Source organism: Dipodomys ordii, unplaced genomic scaffold, assembly GCF_000151885.1.
Source record: "Dipodomys ordii isolate 6190 unplaced genomic scaffold, Dord_2.0 Scaffold96, whole genome shotgun sequence".
In the NCBI taxonomy this organism is placed as follows: Eukaryota; Metazoa; Chordata; class Mammalia; order Rodentia; family Heteromyidae; genus Dipodomys; species Dipodomys ordii.
This window is the reverse complement of record NW_012267312.1, coordinates 4,870,463-4,896,186: the sequence shown is the minus strand read 5'-3', so window position 1 is coordinate 4,896,186 and position 25,724 is coordinate 4,870,463. Positions and strand designations below refer to the sequence as shown.

At 36.2% G+C, this 25,724-nt stretch overlaps 1 protein-coding gene across 1 annotated transcript in view; it reads right to left on the bottom strand.

The window, feature by feature from the left end:
• Positions 1 to 8,255: 8,255 nt before the first annotated feature.
• Lancl3 (LanC lantibiotic synthetase component C-like 3 (bacterial)) overlaps positions 8,256 to 25,724 on the bottom strand; it is a 96,184-nt gene continuing 78,715 nt past the window's right edge. The window contains exons 3-5 of the mRNA XM_013026751.1: positions 21,507 to 21,704; positions 14,815 to 15,022; positions 8,256 to 8,494 (exon numbers count right to left, since the gene is read on the bottom strand). Of these exons, the coding sequence (XP_012882205.1) occupies positions 8,335 to 8,494; positions 14,815 to 15,022; positions 21,507 to 21,704 (566 nt within the window). The 3' untranslated portion in view covers positions 8,256 to 8,334. The remainder of the gene's footprint in view (positions 8,495 to 14,814; positions 15,023 to 21,506; positions 21,705 to 25,724) is intronic.

The following is a 25,724-nucleotide window of genomic DNA, read 5'->3' as shown; positions in this document are numbered from 1 at the left end:
CTCCAGGAAGAGGAAGCTTTATCAACAGACTGTAGTCTTCTTTCCAGGAACAACTGATACCAAAGGCTAAAATTTGATCAACATTTGTAAGTTGATTCTTGGTTGCTCTATACACCAACTAACAATTCACTAATCATATCTTTCTGTATAATTCCTTAAGAATCATGTGTAAATTATAGCTTAGGATAGTTAGTTTCCCTGTCAAACATCTAAGTGGATTTTCACAAGAGATCAGTGTAATATCATCTATTTTATTACACTTTCTCACTTGGACCTAAATACTCAATACTTAAAAAAATATTATATACACAATAAACTTATAGAAAGTGATACTTTGGTTCAATCACATGTAGCATATCAGAAATTTGAGAATTTGGTTTTATTATAAAATACAGTAGTAGCATTTTTGTTAATATAATAAAATATCTGGCAGAATGTTCTGCCCTAAATTTAGAACTAATTGCTACTGATATGTCTTTCAATGTGCCTCAAAGGAAAAACAATAATTAACAAGAGGTCAATGAACTTGTTTTGGCAAAAGGCATTGTTTTGTTTTGTCTTTTTTTTTTAATTTTATTTTATTCGTGAAGATACTGTACAGAGGGGCTACAATTACATGGGCAGGATAATGCGTACATTTCTTACCAAGCATTGCAGCCTCCTCCTTTTGTTTACCCTTCACATTTGTTTTGTCTTTTTTAAAAAGCCTCTCATCTTGTATGTTTTCCAAAATTTTAGTTATATACAGTACATAATTGGTGTTTATGTTTATACAAGTTAAAAGGAACTTAAGATTGTAATAACTAATTTCATTTTTTGGTATATTTTCAAATAATTTTATACTTTTGACTACATTTGTGCTGAGTTGGCTGTATTGCAAAGTGTAATTTTATTAATAATACGAATTTATTGAGTAATTACTCAAAATTGAATAGTACTTTAAATAAGAGTGTTTATTTACTCCTAGATACAATTAGGAATGAGCAACACTGGCAGATTATTCTTTTGTCACCCTTTCCCAAATAAGGAATTGTACTAATTTGCTTCTTGTGAAATGCATCATTGGGAAGATGAATTTTTTCTAATGATACAATCATATTTCTAAAGATATTGTAAATTGTGCAAAAAATGTTTTAGCAAAGTAAATTACTTTCTCTTGGGAAATGCACATTTCAAATCTAATCCATTGACCATTCCCCAGTTATATGTGGCTTTACAATGTATTTTTACTAATAATTGAATTCTACAAAATATATTTTTCAAGTTTTGTTGATGTAGTGTCAACAAATCCAAGAGATTAAAATTTAAACATCCTTTCTAAACAGAGCTCCCCTAGATGTTTAAAGCTGGGAAACCTGTCACCTTGCTAAGAGAATAGGCTACCATTCCATTATCAGATTCTAAAGCCAAACTTTTTCACTTAGAATGTTCCACTTCTGCTCCTGGAGAGTCTATAGAAATACATGTTACATTGTATTTGTCAAGAGCAGAGCAATTCTACTGCTGTTACAGTCTTCAGAAGACAAACTTTAATATTGAAACACTAAAATCCTAAAAAATACAGAGACAAAACATTATTTAAATCAATCTACTTATTTTAATACATCCACATATGTGAGTTACTAAACTCTACTTGAACCAAATTTAGCTACCAGCAGAATCCATTTTATTAACAATTGTCACTTAAACACAGATTGTAAAACAAAACTTGCAGGGACAATATTATAGGCCCCATTAAAACCATAGTGCCAAAAGATCATTTGCTAAAAATTGACAGAAGACAAATACAAAGTATTGCTGCTTTAAACAGATTGCTATGTCACAGCTACTTCACACACAATACAAGAAGAATACAAGTTAAAGCATAACACCACACATAGAATATAAAAACAAAGCATCATCAGAATGATATTACTCTACATGTATGAATTCTGTGTTTACACATCTACACATTCAGATATTTCTTCCATCATCATTTTAGAGTGTTGATATTTTTTTGGTGGGGGGAGTGTTGAACTCAGGGCCTGACACTTGTTAGGCTGGTGTTCTACCCCTTTAGCCATGCCTTCAGCCCTAAATATACTGCAGGCTCTGGAGGCAATAGTCTTTGATTTTTGTGGGTTGATGTTACTGGAGTTTGAACTAAGCACTTGATAGACATCAGATACTCTACTTCTTGAACAATGTCCCCAAACCTGACCAGTCATCATTTCTGAAACTGTAAGAAGAAGGTGCATATTTGGGACCTTTCTGAAGATATTTGTCTATGTGTAAAACTTAAAACTATCTGCTGATTTTAACTCAGTAAGAGGTTGCTCTAAAACAAAAGATAATTGTGAATTTTGGATGATCCAAATACAAAGCTAAGTAGAAATAAATTCCTAAAAGAGTAAAGAGAGGGGAAAAAAACAAAAATGTTCTCACCTAGAAACATCTAGGTACATTTCTAGAATTCTTATAGATGTAGAACTCAGTAATTCAGAGTTCTTCACTGGGATTGAGTTTACTCAGAGTCTGTAATGTAATCTTCATAAGAGGGTAAAGAACAGAATTATACTAACTTATTTAATCATAGAATCTGTTTTCTCACAGAGCAGAGTTTGGTACTACTGTGCTGCAGCTGGGAAATATTACACACTCATATAACCTGGAGTGTTCCGTTTCCATTTTCTTTCAGAATAATAAAAATGATAGAAGCTGTAGGAAGATCTTATCCAGACTGGGAAGAAGAATGTGATGACAGCTCTGCCCTTTCCAATCCACTAGTCGACCTACATGTAGCTCCTGTATACTCAAATATATCTCAGCTATAGAATATACACTGGAATTCGAAGGTTTACAGACAAAAAGGAAAAGTGTCTCAATATTTATAGTGATTGCTAACTGAAATGATGACATTTTGGGTATACTGGGTTCACTCAACTCTATTAATTCCACCCTTTATGCTTTTTCAATTCAGCTACTAGAAGCTATAAAATTACATTTGTGGTTCACATTTATGGCTCACAATACGGTTCTATCAAACATTGCTTCTATGCTTGTGAGACCCCTGACCCTATACATGATTACTAATGGCTTTAACTTGGCAGAAGTGATAATAAAAAAGAAAGCTTAAGACAGAAAACTTGAAGTACCCTCATAAATTATATGCTAATCTGTTAGAAAGCAGTTATCTTACAGTTAACACCTATCCATTAATGGATTCATGCTTGAACATACCTGTTCACTCAGGTACATTCCCCAAAGTTAAACACTGGGTTTTTAATTTCATATGACACTCTCCTTAAGTCAGCCTCTTTTTCCCTGTACTGCTTATACACACATCTCACACACACACACACACACACACACTATTTTCTACAGAAACTGTAAAGGAAACAAGTAGGAAGCATACAGGAAGTGCTTGCAAACTGTTTTCACAATCCTGGACAGTTAAGCTTTTACACATCTTTTGCCTTCTCTTTCTCTTTCTACCTCTGCATTCTTCGGGGAAGAGAAAGGCAAGGAATGAGAGGATAAACAGAGGAAGTTAGTTTCAGTGTTCTATACTACAGAAAGGTCACTATGGTTTAAAATAATTTATGATCTATTTAAAAATAACTAGAATGCAGAAATGTTTTCTAGCACATAGAAATGGCACTGTTTGAGATGGATATGCGAATTACCCTGATTTGATCACTTCCTGTTGTATAGTGTACTCCCTCAATACAAACAAATGTTTCAACTCAAAATAAAAATAAAGATTGAAAAGCGAAGCTCTTCATTCTTTTTTAATCTGTACAATTCACCTGCCAACTCCCATCTCAGCCAAGAACAAAAATAAGTCAGATTTGGTTTGTGTTAGAATTGTTTTTTTCAATTTCAGGCATAAGATATAGGGAGTTCCTTAACTAAGGGACTTTGCCATTTGTTAAGGAATCTAGGTGGAATTGAGAAATTTCAATAACTTAAGAAAATAAAACAAATGTTTGTTCATATCCTAAAGGCATTATTCATTTGACTTCAACTCATTAACAATTTCAACTAAAGAAATAGAGTTTATACATAAAGTATAAAGTTTATACTCATGGACAAAGCCCAAATATTTAATTTAAAATCAACTTCACTTTTCTTTTCCTCTTTTGATGACAGTAAAAATAGGATGAGGAAGCAGGATCAATGCAGCCACCATCTCATTCTTACATGCAGGAACACCAGTGGCCAACCGTCCTGGACTTGTGATCCAGCTAGATAACAGACCTACTTCTGCTATTGCTGACCTTCAGGTCAGCCTTTGTGTTCTGAGGGGAATGCAGCCATATAGAGTCTTAGCTAAGAACCAGTGTGGACAGAGGAGATAAGGAGAAAAACCTGCTCTTCCAGAAGAGTGGAAGTCACTTGTTTAAACATACAAAGGCAAAAAAAAACCCCAAACATCAGAATGTGCTATTTAAAGAGAAGGAAGTGAAGAGTTGCTGAATCAGAGCTAGTTCAGGATTAGAGAGGTTCCAGGAAGTAATAAAACCCACAGGTAAGACCATACTGGTTCTTAGCTCTATTAAATGTGCATCCACAACTCAATTTAAGATGCTGAGCTTTGACAAGCTTCCTCTGTCCACTCCTTTGCCTGAGTTTTCATTTCCTTTCTTTTACCAAATCTAAACCAAGATTACATGACTTTGGCAAATTTGAGGCTTAGTCTTTTTAAATATTAATTTGAGACAATGTTGAAAAAAATAACTCAAGTCCCCAAAGGAAGGCATCAAATCCATTAGAAGACATTTCTATTCTTATATGTCACATAGCTCTGAGGCCTGAACTAAAAAGTGCAGATCAAACTCACTTCAAAATTACTCTGTTTTCCAGTTCATTTTGCTCTGTAGATCTGAACTTCCTTCCCCTTTTCTCCAGGTGTTGGTACCATAAAATCTATTGGTTTTTAGCAAGATAAATAAATATTTGTACTAAAAATAACTTCCAGACTATAACAGTCTACCCCTACTTAATAATAGTGAACCCTGGTAAATCAGACTTTTTGAGGCACAGATATTATAGTCGGGACTGGTGCTAAAATATAAAAAACATACAATTGGTTCTTACCTATGTAGTCATTCATACTTCAAAAACTGCATCCACATATACAGATCCATTTGCCTGAATTGTTTTTGGGAAGTCATAACTGAGCATGATTGTCTATCCATTTTGTCAGCAATAATCCTCATGACAACCTTGTGAAGCTGACAGGGTGATTATTACGGTCTAGTAGTCCATAGAAGACAAAGGCTTTGAAATTTCCAACACAGGGCTCTTTGACCTTTTTCTATGTATTTCCTTCCTTTTTATGAAGTGCTCGGGATGGAAGTTAGGTCTGTACTCATGGTAGACTAGCTTCACTACTACTGAGATATACCCACAGCTCTGTGTTTTCTTAACATGATTTTGAATCACAATCTCATATTTGTTTTACTGAAATTACTTAGGTTCCCTACAGAAATTAAAACAATATTCAAAACACCTTGATTAAAATCTTAATATGTCAAAGGAAGCTACAGAAGTAGGTTGCCATTGGAAGAAGTATGCTTCAGTACAGAGCAAGCAAATGACTTTATTTTTCTGAGTTATCAGTAAATGAATACTATTATCTTAACAACATAGTAAATTACCTAATAAGTATATAGAAATAAATGTTGAAAAGCATCTGTTCTCCTTCTAAGAGGATAAAAAGAGGTAGAAACAGGTAACTGAAATGAGGTTGAATAAAATAAGTGAAAGAATGTAGGAATGTGTGGAAGAAAAATTATGTAATTGTATTCATGAAACATAATTCCTGCTATCAAAGTGAAATGCTATCTCCCTGCTGTTGCATGGACTTTGCTTGGATTGGAGACCCCAAAAGTGTTAACTGTTCACAATGATTAGCACAATGTTATTACTAAATCTTCAAAGGTAGGCAAGAAAGATGTCCAGTTTTCTATAGTTGCTAGAAATGGAGCTGATATAATGAGCTGACATCTCAATTCTTCAGCCTTTAAGTTTTTGCTCTCTAGTATAAATGGAAGAAGGATCAGAAAATTGAAACAAACTTTGAAGAAAGGGATAATTTGTTTATTACTGTCCCTCTTTTCCAGATTATAACGTAGAATACTGAATATGTAAAGCTGAAAAATGAAACTTTGAGTTTGACTTTGGTTTGAGTCATTGTTCTGTCCCTTCCTAAACATGCATCTACATAGCAATTACCCAACATAACTTCTAGTGTTGCTGAATGACAAAAATTAGCAGGTATTCCTTTAATACATCCTTATATTGAATGGTTATTATTCTCTGCATACAGGGGCCATGAGAAATAAATTTAAACTGAGATGATGAAAAGTAGGCATCACTCTCATTTAAAAAGGAGACCACTGTGTAGACATCTTGCCTTAAGCCTTCCACTTGGCACTTGCCTGTTCAGAAAAATATTTCTAGAACCCAACTTTTTTGGGGGGCATCAGAAAGCTTCTATTCATGCAGTACTGCCCCAAGCTGAGTATTTTCACAGATGAACAACTGAAGCCAATTTTTATGCTTGTATCATGAGGCTGAGTAAATGGAGCAATAAGTCAAAAGGTGCATGATTTCCCAAATCATTCTGTGCTGTTTTGTCTTGATCAGCGAAAACATATAGAGTCATAAAATATACTAAGATCATTCTTACCTTTCTTTGGTAAGACTCTGAATATCTTAGAAATAGTAGAGGTCCTCTTCCTCAAAAAGTACTCAGGAACACAAATTCACATATACAAACCCACATAAACGTACTGGTGTATGCACCCACACACATCAACATACATACAAATGATTTTAGATAACAGTATTTCCTGAATTCTTACCAAATCAAATTAGGCACTACTGAACTAAAAAAGAAATACTTCAGTTTCTATGAGGATAGATGTAACATATACATAGGTACAGGTGTATGCATATATAGCCAAAATACCTAATGATTAAGTCTCATACAGTACAGCTTCCTGTCACGTAATATATGAAGTTGTCAGTGATTAAACTCTAGGAAAGGGGAAAATTCATGTTGTATGTATTCTAGATGACAGATGCACCTATAGTTGTTCTCCAGTCCACTGTTTTCTGAGGCCTTTTACAACTTCTATGTGTTTACAGCAGAATTCAATGTGGTATGATAATGGCTCAATGGATATTATAGGCAATTTCTAGAAGACCCTGTGTCTTGGAAGGTATACTGACCATCCTGGAAGTTTACTCATCTCTTAATCTAATAGTATAAAATTAATCGATAATGCTTTCCATAATTACTGGTGCTTTTCTGGACCAGTGACTGTCTATCCCAAGTGACACAGTACTCACCAATGACAAGAAATGACATACCTTTGTAGTGATTACCCTGATCTTTGAGATGAGTAATTTTCACCAAGAGCTTATTTTACAATTTCACTAAAAGCTTATAGATATCACATATAAAGGTATTTTTTAAATTGCTAGCATAGACAATATACAGATCACACTTCAAATTGAGAAAAACACTTGACAGTAACACATGCTAGAGTATTTGCTCAACTACTATATTTTTAGTGCTGAGGAAGGAGCCCAGGGCCTGGTGCATACTAGGCACACATCCTACCACTGAGCCATATCCCCTCCCACCCTGAAATGTACTATTCTAATTGAGCTTTAGGAAAGAAAAATGAATTAGGAAAAGAGATATTCTAAGGCCCAAGGAAGTTTCCAATTTTGGTGTTTAAATAAAGTTATGGTGTCTTTAAAGTGCTCAGGGTAATGATAAAAATAAATGCATCTGCAAATATCCCCATTCAGTAAAAGTCATGAATTTTAATAAGCAAAGGCCTAGGACAACCAAGGGTTTCCTTTGTGTCTTTCATCCTGACAGTTCATCCCTGCTAACAGTTTATAGTGGGCAAATGTACTTTAGTTTCTGATTGTCTTTATGCTTGAATTTAGGGGTGGAGGGCAACCACCGATACTAAAATTCACTCTCCTATTATGAAGATATTATCATTATTGCTATTGTCCCCATTTCAGTTTTGCTTTCTACACCATTAACTGAAAAACAGATCATTTCTTTTCCTTTCCCTCTGAGATCTGGTTTTATGTCTACCCCTTGAAATATTAAAGTTTTAGTTTTCACATGAGTTGTGGTGTCTTTATTTTGCAGGTTCTCCCTCCAGCATGGTATCATACTGCCTTTACTTGCCTGTTCCTATCCCCTTCTGGTGGCAATGTTAAGGCTCATGGTTATGATACCATTGGATGTGTCTTATTTGGAAACTGCCTAATGGGGGCTCAGGAAATCTCAGGGCCACAAATGGAGGATGGAACCTTTTAAACAAAGACACTGAACAGAGGAAATTCAGCCTGATTGGGCTGCAGCAGATCAATCAGAAAGCACACCGTCCCGGAGAAGCCTTCATACAAGCTGTATATGCTTTCAAGGACCCGTGAACCAGCTTTGAATTCCTCGGTAAATAAGAATTGAGCAAACCTGAAGAAGAAGAAAAAACGAGCAGTTTTTAACATGTGTATTTCCATATTACTTGCCTTCAGTTGCTTCTTTTCTCTCTTTCAAAGAAAAGAAAACAACATCCCCTATTTAATTGAGTATGTTTTACAATAAATTTTGTTGGCAAGCAAATCCAAGTACTTTTCAGAGTCAGCAAAGCAAGTATTTTCATGTGCCAGATATATTACAGACACATGACTGCAATCTCAGCACTAGGGAGGCTAAGGCAGGAGAACCATTTATGTCCTGTCTGGGTGACATTACACAGTTAGTTTGAGTCTATCCTGGGCTGAGGGGGGGAGGCAAGAGGGAGGGAGAGAGGAAGAGAGAAAGAGATGAGGGAAGGATTGGGGAGATGGGTTGGGAGAGAGATTAGGGATGGAAGGAGAGAGAAAAGGATCTTTGCTATTTTCTGAGGATTTCGTTCTTTCCACTATCTCGTACCTAAGAGTGAAAAGACCTTGTCCTACTTTTATTTATCTTGAATAGAAGTAAACTGATATATCATGATTCCTTTTTTAAAAAGTAAATATGCTGTGTTTTTGCAGGCATATTACTTCTGAACTAACTATGTGACAAAGGACAGAAACCAAGAAAATAGATGGACAAGATTTCACTCAAGCTGCTTTGGACAAAGAAATAAGATGAATGGGAAAAGCAAACAATCTTTTATAATGATATCAAACAGCAAACTTAGGTACAAGATAGCTTATTTTAAAGATATCTACTCTAACAAAACTCATTGACTTCTAAGTTCTCTATGAAAGACCTTTTGTCTTTTACCTTTATTTGCCACACATGCTATTCAGATTATTTATAACATTTTTATAGTAGTCTACAGCTTTTGGTATGCTGTTAACTGATGTAATTTTACTTTTACTGACTTACACTACTCACTCTCATTAACATCAAAAATAATTCAGAGGCTAGAAGACACAGCTTGCTGAAGCCTGAACAGTGATACTGATGCTAATTTAGACTACTGCTTTGACACAGAGGGTAGGGTGTCCTATGAAATAATTACTTTTTAAAGCTCTTAGAATTGTTGATGACAGCTTAAAATAAATCAATGGGAAACAGATTGCAATTCTGTTTGGTAAAATCTCTCTATCAACTGCTTTCTCAAAAATGTAATAATTGAAACACAATTTTACATTTTAAACATGAGAAGAATGCAGCATCTTTAGAATTAATTAAAAAATTTAAGTAGAGGAGGCTGCAATGCTTGGTAAGAAATGTATGCATTATCCTGCCCATGCAATTGTAACCCCTCTGTACAGTATGTTCACAAATAAAATAAAATTAAATTAAAAAAAATTTTAAGTATCCAGTGAAGTCAGCATTATGGAATAGCTTCTGGTGGACCTTTTTAGTCTGGACTCCTCAAAAATGTTTTCAAATGCAAAAAAAGAAAATACATAGACTCCCAAAGGAAATCAACTATATACCACAGTTAAATTCATTCTTTCTTATTAAGAAAGTTTCAACCTGTGCCAAGGAGCCCTAGTGTTTCTCTTATTTTTTTCTTGTAATATTTTCAAGGTATCTGCTTTTACCTCGAGGTCTTTGACCCATTTGGAGTTGATTCTGGTGCAGGGTGATATATAGAGATCCAATTTTAGGTTTCTACATGTGCCTAGCCAATTCTGCCAGCACCATTTATTGAAGAGGCTATCTTTCTTCCATCCTATTTTTTTTGGCTCCCTTGTCGAAGATTAGGTAGCCATAGGTCTGCAGGTTCATTTCTGAGTCTTTAAATCTATTCCATTGGTCCTCAAGCTTGTTTTTGTGCTAGTACCAAGCTGTTTTGATTATTATGGCTTTGTAATAGAGTTTGAGGTTTGGTATTAAAATTCCTCCAGCACTGTTCTTCCTGCTAAGAATTGTTTTTGCTATTCGGGGTCTTTTGTTGTTCCATATGAATTTTTGGGTTGCTTCTATTTCATTGAAGAAAGAAGTTGGGATATTGATGGGTATTGCATTGAATTTGTATATGGCCTTTGGCAGTATTGCCATTTTCACAATGTTAATCTTCTCAATACAGGAACATGGAAGGTTATTCCACCTCCTGAGGTCTGCTTTAATTTCCTTTTTCAGATTTTTGAAGTTTTCATTGTAGAGGTCTTTCACTCCTTTGGTAAGTTGATTCCTAGGTATTTTTTTTTTAGGATATTGCAAATGGAGTTGTTTTCCTAATCAGCCTCTCTCTTCTCATTGTTGGAGTAGAGGAAAGCTACTGATTTTTGTGGATTGATTTTATACCCTGCTATTTTGCCAAAGTTTTGGATCAGCTCAAGTAACTTGGTGGTGGAGTCTATGGGGTTCTTTATGTATAGGATCGTGCCATCTGCAAAGAGGGAGAGTTTTACTTATTCTTTTCCTATTTGGATCCCCTTTATGTTTCCCTCTTGCCTTATTGCTCTACCCAGGAATTCTAATACTATATTGAAAAGGAGTGGAGAGAGTGGACAGTCTTGTCTCATTCCTGATTTTAGAGGAAATGGCTTTAACTTTTCACCATTGAGTATTCTACTGGCTGTAGGCTTGTCATATACAGCCTGATTATATTGCTTTCTCATTTTCTTTCTGTCTGTCTCTTGCTCTTGTCCTCTCTCTCTCTCTCTCTCTCTCTCTCTTGGACTTAATGCATACTAAAACATGTCCTACCACTGAGCTACATCTCTAGCCTCAGTAAAAATTTTGAAACTAAATATTATAATTAAAATAATATACAGTAATATTCTTCACTAACACTTTAAATAAGATCTAGTCATGAGTTTTTAAATAATTGCTTACATTTCTAAGTACAAATGAAAATATAATATAGTTTACAATATCGGCAACTTGAGTAGTTTAATATGAGAATATCTATTACTTCAGTTGCAGAGTCATTGTGACTACTGATAATTTTGTGACTTATTGTCTACATTGAGAATTTAAGAAAATTATACATATCAGTTTGAAATATAATCTTTTTGAAAGCATGTTCTTAAACACACTAAAACCTTCTAGCACTATAGAAAGAGCTTTAGAATTAATATAGCTAAATTTGATAATTTGCATGTAATATAACCTTTGGCATATTACACAATTTAACCCTAAGATGTTGACATTGCAAAAGTGTATAAAATCAGCTGGGTGTCGGTGGCTCCTAGCTACAAGGAGGCTGAGATCTGAAGATCAAAGTTCAAAGCCAGCCTGGGCAGGAAAGTCTGTGAGACTCTTATCTCCAATTAACCACCAGAAGACTGGAAGTGGCGCTGTGTGGCTCATGTGGTAGAGTGCTCGCCTTGAGCCGAAGAGCTCAGGGACAGTGCCCAAGCCGAGTTCAAGTCCCACTACCAACCAAAAAAAGTGCATAAAATTAACTAAAAAGATTTTTTTTTTGGTCTTGGGGCTTGAACTCTGTGCTTGGGCGCTGTCCCTCAGCTCTTCAGCTCAAGGCGAGTGCTCTACCGTTTGAGCCACAGCACCACTTCCACTAAAAAGATTTTTTTAAATGTATATGTTTGGCTCTGAACATACAGAAAGTATTATGTAAATGGAACATACTATTTTTTACATAAACATACTATAGCAGAACACTTATAAAACAGAAAAACATTCTACCACATTGAAAAAGAAACCAGAAGTTAATTTTGTTTCTATTTCTGTCATTTTCTTGCTAAGCATTGATTAATTTTCTCATATTATTGAAACATATATGACTTGGTTTCCTGTGTTTTTCATTAAATTATCAAATAAGCATTTTTGTGCTTTCTAATATAATTTCTAAAGAATGTGTGTAGTAATTCAGAATAATACCAGCAACATTTATGAGTAGCAGCTTCCTTCCATATCATACCTGTGTACTGTTATTTGTCTTATAAAGAAGGAAAAGCACTAGGAATAGAACCACAGATATGGCAAATTAAAAATTTTACAGAGCTATACTAAGAAGGGGGATATTGAGAGGCTTGTATTGCAAAAGCAATACAAGTTTGCCAGACTCCATCTCAAGCAATGGTTTAAGCACAGTTGAGCTGTCATCCTAACTACCCGAGACTGAGTTTGTGAAAGTTAGATTCTCTCAGCTTACCTACTGGGAGAAGTTTAAAAAAGGAAGATTTAGCTTCATTCGGGCCCCAGGCAAAAAGCAAATCCTTATTTTAAAAATAGGAAGACATTGAGATTTTTATTTTACTACAAACAGAATGGGCAACATAAAACACACAAATGTTGTCAAAGATGCGGGAGGCAAAGGAACACTTCTGTGTTACCAATGAGATTGTAAATGTGTACAATCACTTCAGCAATCAGTATGGCAGCTCCTTGAAAAATGAAAAATAGTGAAACCACTTTTGGGCATATATCGAAAAGAATTTAAGTGAGGATATAATAGAGGCACTAGCACACCTTTGTTAATTGCAGCACTATCCACAATAACTGAGCTATAGAATCAGCACAGATGCCTTACAACTAATGGATAAAGTAAATGTGGTACTTATATTCAAAGGTGTATGATTTAGCCATATAGAAAATTAAATTATGTTGTTTGCAGGAAATTGTATGGAGGGAAAGCATTATATTAATTGAAGTAAGCCAGGTCCAGAAGGACAAAGGTCATGTTTCCTTTCATATGTGGATGTCAGGCCTAAAATATAAATATATATAGATAGATATACATAATCATATATATGTATATACATATATGTGTATGTATATATTTATATATGTATGGAGGCAGTGGAGCTGTGGTTCAAGTGATAGAGAACTAGCCTTGAGCCAAACAGCTCAAGGACAGCACTCAGACCCTGAGTTCAAGTCCCAGGACTGACAGACCAAAAATTTCTCATTCAAAATTGTAAGCTAAAAGCAGTGTATATAGTACTGTTATATATTACATAATAATAGGTGCCCATTAAAATCTACATTGTCTGGGGTTAGTTTGGCAGAGTCTGTGCTTACTATTTCAAACCCATACACACATATGAACTTGCACTTACATAGGGAGAAGTTTTGAATGATAAGTCAAATGTACAACTGTAATAACACTGAACACTTACATTGAAGTTACAATATGTCCAGCATGTGTTTTAAGTTCTTTTTATATTAACTCACTCAAGTTACCCAATAGCCTCTATTTTCCCCATGTATGTATGAGGAAATTGAAGCCCAGAGCACATTAATTAAAGGTTACACAGATAATATGATAATCTTGATGTATATCAAGATCTCATTCCTTCTATGGGAATGCTCACAACAGTTGCAGGGGATATTCTTTAGCTTCTGCCAGGTGACAACTTAGATACAATGGAATTAGACCACAGGGCTTAGAGGACTTCAATGCAGCACTGAAAACAAATACACCTTACAGACATGGGTAGCTTCCATACCCCTCAAAGGGATTGCCAGCTTCATGCTACTTGGCATTCAGGAAAGCCATCTCTTGTTCTTCTTGCCAGATTATTTATACTTCATTCATAGTCTTCCTGGACTAGTTTACTCTTACCAGTAAAAGGTTGTTGCTATTAAAAACAATGGTGACTGCTATATAGCTAATGTTCTTTGTCAGGATTCCACAGAATAAACTAATGCAGCCAATTTACTGTTAACTGACAAAATAACAAATATATAAATCCTCTGGCAACCTAACACTTCTACTGCTAGCAATCTGCCTTCCAGGTATACCCACATATGTGGGAAAGTTATATTCATCTGGAAATAATCAGAAGGAAGGTTTTCTAATTTTTAATTTCAATTTTTATAAAAACAAAAATGGGGGCTGGGAGGGTAGCTCAGTGGTAGGGTGCTTGCCTTGCATGCTTGAGGCCCTGGGGTTGATTCCTCATTAACACAAAAGCAGATAATTTTGTATTTAAAAAGAAGACAACATTTTGTAAGTGGTGCTGTGGCTCAAAGTGGTAGAGCACTAGTCGTGAACAGAAGAGCTCAGGGATATCACCCAGACCCCAAGTTCAAGCCCTACGACTGCCCAAAAAAAGACAAAATTATATATATATATATATATATATACATATATATGTATATACTTACATATACTGCAATTTGCTTGTATGTACATAGAATAGCCTAAGGAAGATAACCAAGAAACTGGTGACAATATTTCCAGGGAAGTTAATTAAATAATTGTAGGGCACTGTTGATGTTCCTTTTTTGCTTTTTAAAACACGCAAGTATATTACCTATTCAAGAAATTAGTTCAATTGAAATAATATATATATATATATATATATGTGTGTGTGTGTGTGTGTGTGTGTGTGAATATGTGTGTGTATGTGTGTGTGTGAAGAATGACTGACCTTTGGGCTCTGTAGATGTATTTTGAGTTTCCTGTGAGCCGATACAGCAGCAGGAAAACATAGGCACTGCCAGCTACACCGTGACAAATCCCTGGCCCCTTCTTCAGCAGCCCCTTCTGCCATGTGAGCTCCCCACACCGGATACATGTGTCCAGGTACTGTGGTTTCTTGGAAACCAGATAAGCTTTGGCAAACAGATAAGCAATTCCTGTGAAAACATCAAAGGCAGTAGAAGTGAGTTTCAGAGCTTAATACTCTAAAGCTTCTCGTACTGTAAAAAGCCTCAGGAGAAATCACCCAGATTCTACTATGTTAGCTCTAAATATTGCTCTAGATATTTAGGTGTTAGGTCTAGATACTTCATTTTTAAAAGTCATATTTTGTGGTATCTAGGATGGAGCTCAAGACTTCACTCCTTCTAGGGAAGTGTTCTACCATGAGTTTCCATCCTCAGATGGAAATACTGCATTCCTAACAAGTGTTTTTTTTTTCCATCCCAGAGACAAGAACACGTTTTGAACAGCAAGACTGTAGAATGTTCTGCAAAGAAGTCTTCTTTCCCCTGTGGAATTTAGTTTCAGTCATTTTAATTGCATCATAAGGTTGAATGCTGGAGAAAAACATTTTAATTGAAGTACATGGACTAATAAAATCCATAATTTAATTTACAAATGGGTTAATATTTAATAATGCATACACTCTAGTAAGCAGTATGCACATGTGGCTACTTGGAAGGATTAACTATTTATACAGCTTGCTCATTCATCCACAAAACTTCAGAGTTTGTAAAGTTTAAGTGCTTATAACAATATACCCTTTTGTAAGAGCTTTTCAAGAACTATAGTGATCCCAAATGACCTCACCAAGACTTCTCCAGTTGTAAAGTCAATCCTCCATTGTTCCAAGGTAAGAAATGTTCCTTTAAAACTTGTCAACAAAGGTTGTATCATTACAAAGACAGGAACAGATCAATATCGATTAATAGAAGTGATTTCCCCTAAATTCTAACTTCTGGATCTCATAATTAGAAAGGAGGTTAGTAAAACAAGATCATTTTTTTCTCCTACATTGCCTAGTTTCCTCCTAAACTTAAAAAAAAGCAAAACAGGGAAAGGATTGAGAATGTAGCTCAGTAGTAGAAAACTTGCCTAACACTGAGGCCCAAAAAATTATATTAAGAAGTGGGAAAAAAGAAACATGAGATAGGTATCTCATCCACCATAGCTCATCCATCAAGATCCTCTCTTCCTTTCATTGCTTGACTAACCCATTTCATGTCTTGATAGAAATAGAAATTCCTTTGTTGAAAACCAAAAGTAATGTAAATAATTCCTGGTCCTAGAGGCTTTCATTCTTGGTATGGATGTCTTGTGTTCTTCCTACCTCTGTGGGAGAACTGTTTTCATCTATGAAGAAAATCCATTTCTGCATTTGCAATCACCTATAGACATGTCTGCTCTTCCCATATACTTCAGAATCAATTTTAGTACCTTTTGGTTCTCCCAGCACTTAATGAGCTAAGTAGAATTGTTGACATTTATATTCATATAAGACCTATGACTTCATCCTCTCAAACTACACCCATTACATTCACATTCCCTGTGATTAATACTTACACAACAAGCTCTTTGTGAAAACAATGCTTTCCAGTTAAGCACTGACTGACAAACTGTATCTATATTATTGCTTTCTTTTAGTTTTAGGAACAAAAACTTTCACAAATTAAAAGATGACTCTAAAAAAATTGAACTTACTTCAATTCTCATTCATTCACAGTATCCACAGATCTTTAAGAAAAAACTCCTACCTTCATGAATCTAAATAGCATATAACTAGAGGTATTAAATAATTAGGCTATGTGTGATACAGATGTCATGAGAGGACATAGGTCAGTCCCTGCACAATAGCTGGTGGTATGAAAGGCCTACTAGAAAGAAAGATTGTCACCATCTAACTTGAATAGTGGAAGATGAGGAGGAATTAGCTAGGTGTTCCAGATGTTGTTGGTGCCCTGATCAGATACCCTTTACTTTACCATCAGAGGCATCTCTCTCAGTTCCTGTAAAAGTTGACTGATTGCTAAATAGAGCTTACAGATGTTACTTTCATGAGAGATTTCCCCACAGCCAGATGAAAGATTATGTTGTGCATCCACTCCCCGGCAAGTTTTAGCCATACAGGACTGCAAAAGGAGGCTTGCTTGCCTCAAGACAGAATACTGGGGTGGTTTTTGTACTGTTTCTTTTGTTCATGTGTATAATCTATGTCACTTAATGTCTATGCAGAGTCAAGGCAAAACTATGCTCCAGGCAGGCCATAATCTTTGGTTTCCCTCCTTTTCCATATCCTACTTTTCTGTGGCCTTATGTGGTCCACCTGATAGCAGGCTCTGCTTTCAGACACCCAGCATAGAGTGTGTTGAAAAGGGAGGTGTTCCAAGCAAGGAATGGCTAAATTGCTCTCTCACCTAGGTGCCCTAGTATGAAACAGAAAGTCCTTTGTGATCCAGCACCTGCTTTGTTCTCTCACTCTTCTCTTTCATGCCCTGACTGAAGCTTTTTACTTGAGTAAAACTTTACCGCCCACAGTGCTTTCATGCTTCTAAATGCTCGCGTTGTTCACTTCTCCTAGAAAAAGATTCCTATCTTTCTTGGCCCAACTTACCCCAGGCATCACCTTCACTGAACTTGGAATCAGCACCAGAAATCTCTCCTCTGGGCTTCCACCACTCCCTATACAAATTATCATACTTCTACAAAATAACATTAAAATAATCTATTTCTATATCTGCCTCCTCTAGTATAATGCCCCCAAAGGGAGGAATTGTATCTTATTTATTTATTCTGTTCCCCTTCCCTGTGGTATGGTGTTTTGCCATGCCAAAGGGCTCCTCCATATGTGTGTGTATGTATATGTACATATGTATATATGTATACACATATGTATACATGTATATGTATAGATATGTGTAAACATATCTATATCTCTGATATAGATATAGATGCCTAATTTCTCATCCCAGCAAGGCCCCATAATTGGAGTAAATTGAGAGATGTGGAGAGAACAAGTGCTGAGACAGTGTAATTGCTACACCAGGCCATTAGCCTGGACAACTTAAAAGCTATTGATCCTGTGGTTCTGGGACAAAATGAAACAGCCTCTTCCCGCAGCCTAGATCATAGAATGGTAGGCTAAAGGGCCTTTGAAAAACTTTTAAATTTATTTGCCCTTGCCAAATGCCACTGAGGAATTGCATGATTACTTAATAAAGATGGTCTGAGAATAAATCTTGGAAACCATAAGATGTAGTTTAAAAAACAAAAACAAAACAAAACAAAAAAACCAAACTGTGTCAGCCAGATTTGGAACATGTACTCTACCTAGGTCCATTTTGGGAATGTGCAACTTTGTTGAAGAATTGCAAAGCTTAGTGATCAATCTGTGCTTCAAAAGCTGTTCTTTATTCAAAGTCACTGAAGTCAAGAGCCTTATCAAGTGACTTTTTGAAACTACTCACACTTCTGTTTCACACAGAGTACAGGAAATGCAATGTCAGTGTTGCCACAGTAATGATGTAACCTGATGCTTCCGGGAGGTTATTTTAACCACAGAATTTATTTTAATGATTTTGCAAATGACTTCCATCCTGTATTTCAGAGTCATCAAGGCTATGAAGGTATCATATGAATTTTCCTGCAATACTTTACTGCACTGAGTGGAGAAAAAGCTCTATGCCACTATAGGCCTTATAAATGTGGGTATTTGCAAAGCATTTGGGATATTCCCTTAGGAACAGCAAGGGTCCAAGTACCAAAGGGGTTTATGGTGTTAAGAAGATTGAGTTGCTCTACTCCATCTTGACATGCATATTTCACAGAAGAGAATGACTTTCTCAAGGTTATTTAGCTGGAAAGTGGTAGAGCTGCAATTAGAACCCAGAATTATTAACCTAAATCAAGAACTATTTCTAAATTGCGTAAATGATACCTCAGGCTATTGCCTTAGGTAGGTTGAAGAAAAGTCAATAGGAAACAAAAGGAGAGATAAGGTAGCATTAATGAAGTTCAATGCTGTGGATTATTTCTGGCAGGTTTTTAATCACAGGATTGCTCTGCCACCCAAAACCATCTGTGCTGCTCATCAATCTACTCTTAATTTTTTTCTTCAGACAAATGAAATGATTTTTCTAGGTTATTTCCTATTTTAGAATTTTGGAGGGATTTCTTGTCACCTTCAGCAAGGTCTTGATTTTCTTTGACCTGCTTCAATTTATAATCACTCTTGATGTTGTTTTTGTAGCACTCTATAAAAGGAAGACCAAAACCTTTGAGCTAGAGATTGGAGTTGGCAAAAATGATGGAACCCATTTCACTTTTTATCCATTTATAAATTGATTTACTTTTGGTAGTGGGAATCCATGGATTGAATGATTTTGCTTTGGAACATATGGTTAATCTTCTCAAAATACTTATCAAAATGATGAAGGAAAATAAATAGAGCCTCCAATGTGATGATGAGTGCTGTGCTGCAACTGTTACAGTACATGATTTGCAGACAGATGGTAATTGGTATATAGAAAGGACAGACTAACTGCCCATCAAAGACACACACATCAATTAACTGGCTCATTCATTCATTTTAGTAGATCATCTTCCCTCTCTATTAAGGGATTTTTACTAGCACAGTGAGTTCTCTAAAATATTCTGTATTTAATTTGGGACATTTCCAATATTCAAGAGTACTAGGATGCTTGGAGGATATCCAGAGACTATAATTGATAATGATGAAAGGGAGTGGGAAATGGAAATATCAAGTATAACAAGAAAAAAATAAAATGTCCAGAATGGTAAATAACTTCTATGTTTTCCTCCAAAAAAAGATTAAAACAAGAAGCAATGGGCCGGGCACTGGTGGCTCACGCGTGTAATCCTAGCTACTCAGGAGGCTGACATCTGAGGATCACGGTTCAAAGCCAGCATAGGCAGAAAAGTCTGTGAGACTCTGATCTCCAATAAACCACTAGAAAACCGGAAGTAGCACTGTGGCTCAAGAGGCAGAGCGCTCACTTTGAGCTGAAGAGCGCAAGAACAGTGCCCAAGCCCAGAGTTCAAGCCCCAAGACTGACAGAATAAAAAAGAAGTAATGGTTACAAATTATAATTGGCAGTAGTTAGCCTGGACATATAATGTGCAAGCCCATAACTTGAAGCTCTTTCTGCAGGTAAATATAGCAGTCAGAGAAATATGCCAATAGACTATGATCTATATTACACATCTACTCAAATTATACCAAGACAAAAAAATAATTCTTGTTAGATTTAATGACATTAAATAAAGGGGGTGAATGAGGCAATAAAAATCAGGTAACAAAATGAAGAGAAATCAAATATACAGTCTGAAGTTTTACTCTTATGATTCAAACATGCACAGCCTTGAAAGTAAATCCACTCCTAATCCAAAATTTTGTGCTATTTTGATATCTCAGTCTCTCCCCTGGACATTAACCAAAATTAATTGATTTGTTTGAATTTGACTCCTTTCAAATTGTCAGTCTCCAAAGACTTAATTAGCAGTGTAATGGGATTAAATAAAGGTGGAGTAGGGAGAAGCCGGTGGGTAATGGAGTTTGATAAGTGTCTAGGCTCAATTCCAGGAAGTTCACTGGGGATGGCTTCTCATTTCTCTAGACTTTTTATTAGCTATTATTGGAAACATTAGTTGAAAGCTTGTACCTCATACTTAAAGCACATACAGATTGCCTAAGTTATTATTTAAATGCTGATTCTGATTCAGTGAGGCAAGGCAGGACTGAGATTAGGGATTTTTAACAAGCTATCATTTGCCCATGCTACGTACTAAGTAAGTGTCTCCGAAAGATTTCCTAGATTTCCAATCTGCACCTTCCAATGTGGCTACAAAGCTTTTGAAATGTAGCTAGTTTGAATTGTAGAATTATGTAAATGTAAAATATACACAGGGTTTTAAAAATGTACATTGGATATTTAAAAATACGAACTATTTCAATTTTTAGATTGGTTGACCATTAAGTTATGTAATATATTATCAAAATTAATTTCCTCCATTTCTTTCTACTTTTTTTGTGCCATTCCTGGGGCTTGACCTCAGGGTCTGGGTACTGTCCTTAAGCTTTTTTGCTCAAGCTTAGGACTGTACCATTTGCTACAGATCCACTAAGGGCTTCTTGTTGGTTAATCGGAGAGGAGAGTGTCTACATTTTCCTGTCTGGGCTGGCTTTGAACCACAGTCCTCAGATCTCAGGCTTCTGAGTAGCTAGGATTACAGGTGTGAGCCACCACCAAGGCCTATCTTCATTTACTTTTTTAAAATAAGCTCTGAAAACTGTTTTGGGGCTGAGAATCAAACCATAGCTTTGGGCATGGTAAGCACTCACTAAGCTACCCCTCCCAAGGTTCTAAAGATTTTGATTACATATATGTTTCTGCCTCTTCCTCCTCCTCCTCCCCCTCTTCCTCTTCCTTCCCCTCTTCTTTTTCTCTCTCTATACATATACATATAATGTCAGAGATTTAAAAAAAATCTAGACATTTTTGCTTGTGAGTTATCATCTTAGTCTTGTTATTTTATGTAGTAATGCCCTAGAATGGTGTATGGAACCTCCCTTTGTCTAAACTAGAAAAAAGGCCCTTTTTAGGACAACAATGTGCATGAGACCTGGAGCTCCATGGCACCAGTGGACCAGCTCGTTTTCTCTCTCAATGGTTTCGCCAAGCTCAGGTGGCCAGTTACAATTCTGTTCCTGTTCCATGAGGAAGTCCACACTCTGCCACACCAGCTCCCGATCTGAAGGCTTGAGGTGCTCATGGTAAGAAAGAAGCATTTGGAGAATGGATGACAGTCCATGAGCTGCCCCTGTATAGAAAAATAAAGCATAATTCACACAGATAATTAGAGAGAAGAGCCAGCTTAATTTAGTGAAAAAGTATCATAGGATAAAATGAATGACACAGGTGATAAATGAACAAAGAAAATGTGGTATGTGTATGCAATGGATATTATCCAGCCATAAAGAAGAGAAGTAGGCTCTGCTGATGAGTGGGTACAGATGGGAGGGGGTTGGGCTAACAATGAAGACAAAATGAAGATTATAGTCATAATACATTGTCTGCAACTGTGAAACCAAACAATAAAACCTGTTGAAATTATTTTGGGAAGTAGGGAAGAAGGAAGGGAGAGTGAAACAAGGAAGAGACTGACTGGAATATACTGTTAACATGTATAGAAATATTATAATAAAATATCTACCTGTTTAACAAATGTAAGATAATTTTAAAAAGAAAATTAAATGATTCCATTTTCAGGAAAATGGATGAACTTGGAGATCATCATATTAAGGGAAATAAGGCAGATTCACAAAGACAAATATATGTCTAGTGTCATATGAAGTATCAAAAAGTAAAACAAAACAGGACAGGAATGTTCAAGGGGGACTATTTTAGGGGGACCAGCAGAAATGGAGAAAAGGATGATTGGGGTTGAATATGATTGGTGTGCATTTTATGCACACATATGAAAATTCCGTAATAAACCCATTAAAATTATTTTTTTCAAAGGAGGAGTGGGAGGGAATAATAAATAAAGAGAATGAATATGACCTAAGTATCTTATATGCAGGCAAGGAAATGTCACAATGAAACACCTTCCTTTATGCAATTAATCTGCACTGATTTTAAAAAGAGTTAAGACAGGGCTGGGAAGGTGACTTAGTGGAAGAGTGCTTGCCTTGCATGCATGAGGCCCTGCCCTCAATTCCTCAGCACCACATAAGCAGAAAAAGCCAGAAGTGGCACTGTGGTTCAAGGGGTAGAGCACTAGCCTTGAGCTGAACAGTTGAAGCACAGCACACAGGTCCAGAGTTCAGGTCCCATGACTGGCAAAAAAAGAGTAAGACAAAATAGGATGGTGTAATATTTTTTTAAATATATGGTCATGGTGGCTCATGATTGTAGTCTTACCTATTTTGAAAGCCCAGGGGAAATGTTCATGAGATTCTATCTCCACCAATAAAAAACTGTGTGCAGTGGCACACACTTATTATTCCAGCTAAGTGCAAAGTGTAAATAGGAGGATCACAACCCATATTGGACAAGGCATCAATGTGATATCCTATTTGAAAAACAACAAAAGCAAAAAAGGCTGAAAGTATGACTCAGGTGGTAAAGTGCCTGTTTAGCAAGAACAATGCCCTGAGTTAAAACCCCAATACTGCCAAAAAAGATGTGACAATATTACTTGAAAGCATATATAGTACTTTCACACATAAGTTACCAAAGATCTAGGCTACTAGTAGACAAAAATCTCACCTACTGCCTATTTTTATAAACAAAGTTCTTTTGGAACATTGCCAAGTCATTCATTTGCACATGATCTGTTGCTGCTTCTATGCTATAACAGCACAGTTATATTTGTAAGAGATCATGGCCCAACCCATAAAGAATAAACAAAATATTTACTGTTAAACTTTTCAGAGAAAAAGAGACTTATGTAACTGTAAACCCTATGTAATCACCTTTACAACAACACTTTTCAAAAAGAAAGAAACTGAAACCTGTTTTGTATGAGGGAGGGGGACCTAATGGGAAAGGAAGGGACAAATGGAGAGAGGAAAGGCGGTTGAATACAGTCACAGTACTCACTGTACATATGTTCAAATGGAGCCAAGTAACTTGAGAGAATGGGAGAGTTGGAATAGATAGAAATGATGGAAGGCATGGCATTGATCAAGAATCATTGTACTCATAAATTAATATATTAACTGATACCCACTTGTACAAATAATCAAAGATAATAAAATAAGAAAAGTTTGCTGACAATTCTTACTTTAGAGATTTTGTTTTAAAATAACACCATGAAATTTCAAAGTACTTTTCTCTCACTGGATTTGGGATTGTTAGAAGTTTGCTTTTCAGGAAAATGTGTATACAGTCCATAGAAATTTGGCATTTACTATGTATGTCAATAGCCAGAATGCTAATTCCTCTAAAAATCTTCAGAATGTAAAGAATAGTCCCATCAGAGGACTCAGGCAGACACTGTCAGTGCCTTGTCACACTTACCATTCAGGTGCATCTGTGCTCCCCATTTCTACCTCAAGTGCCTATCATTCTGCCTGAGGCCTTGTCTGGGTATAGAAATGTGCTCAGTTCACAGAGATAGGTCAAGATTACTAGGGAATTAACACTCCTGGAGCAGCAGATTAATAAAGCAGGAAGATGGTGGAGGCACACCTGAGTTTTCTCAGTCCTTGGATGAGACAATTCTGAGGCATGTTCTATGTCCTCAGTAAAACAGCCTCAGTTCTCCAAAATTGCTTTTTATTACACACTCAATAATCATTTTTCTCTTCCCTATCTCATTTCCTTATTCTTCTATAAATACTTTCTGGGATCACCTTTTAAATAAAAACTTTACACACAATTCCATAGCTCAGGGTCTGATTCCAGGGAAATTTAAACAGGAACTAAAAGGGTTTGTTGGGGTTTTTTGGAAAAAACTTTCATTAATCATTAGCTATTCATTCATTCATTTGGGCACCTTAATTATGTGCAGGCTCTGTGGCAAAGGTCCAAGGGATCACAAAACTGAATGACTATAACTCTCCATCCTGAAGGTGCACGTAGTCTTCTAAGGTGGTTGACGGGTAAACTACTAATTATAGTGTTATGTGAAGAGGGCTTCAAATAACATTATGGGCAGAGAGACATGACACTACCCAAATTGCTACAGGGGAAAACCTGTAACATGTGAGTAAGTTCACCCAGAAAAGGTTCGATGATTCATTTGCTTAAGGCATAGAAAATGCATTAGTAGACCTCATGACTTTGTTGCAGTCTGGAGGTCTGTGTCTTATAATTAGATGAGGGCATGGGAGAAGGTAGGCATTCTAGGAAAAAAAGAAGCTGCACAGTGATATAAAGACATAAAGTGAATTTGCGTGTGGGAAACTATGCTGGACAGAACCTATATGGAAATGATAGTTTTGAATCTTGAGAAAGAGGTATGTGGTCTACAAAGGGCCTTGCAAATCTTGCTCAGGCATGCAAGGACTCAGATGGGGGAATGAATTTACCCCTTGCATGGACCAGAGTTTGAAATTAGTCACTGCATACTACTATTAAAAAATGAAAAATAGGGGCTGGGAAGTTGGCTCAGTGGTAGAGTGCTTGCCTTGCATGCATGAGGCCCTGGGTTCGATTCCTCAGCATCACATAAGCAGAAAAAAGCCGGAAGTGGCGCTGTGGCTCAAGTGGTAGAGAGCTGAGGGACAGCACCCAGGCCCCGAGTTCAAGCCCCATTATCGAAAGAACAAATAAAAAAAATAAAATAAAATAAAAACTGAAAAATATCAGTGACTAAATCCTGTTCCCCTATGTAGAGGCACTACCTTCAACCATATGTGAAAATTGTTCAAAATCTTTCAGCAAAATTAAGCCTGGCACAGCAGTGCATGGCCATAGTCCCAGCTATTTAGAAAGCCAAGACAAGATGATGACTTGAGCCAAGGAGGTCAAGGGTGGCTTGGGAAACACAGTGAGACATCTTAAGTAAAAAATAAAAATAGGCAGATGAGTTTTCAAGTAGTAGTAAGGATTTTAGTCTTTAGTGGAAAGTATTAAAAGTGCTACATTTCTGCCAGGCAGCTTATAAAAGCAAATAGTAAATTATCAATTAAAATGCTTTTCAATATTTGCTTCTAAATGATATTTTAATATTTCTTGCAAATGAATAGTATTGGCCTATAGCAATAACAAAAGCTTCTACTTTTGAGCTGGGAAGGTGGCTCAGTGGTAAAGTGCTTGCCTTGCATGCATGAGGCCCTGGGTTCAATTCCTGAGCACCACATAGGCAGAAAAAGCTGGAAGTGGTGCTATG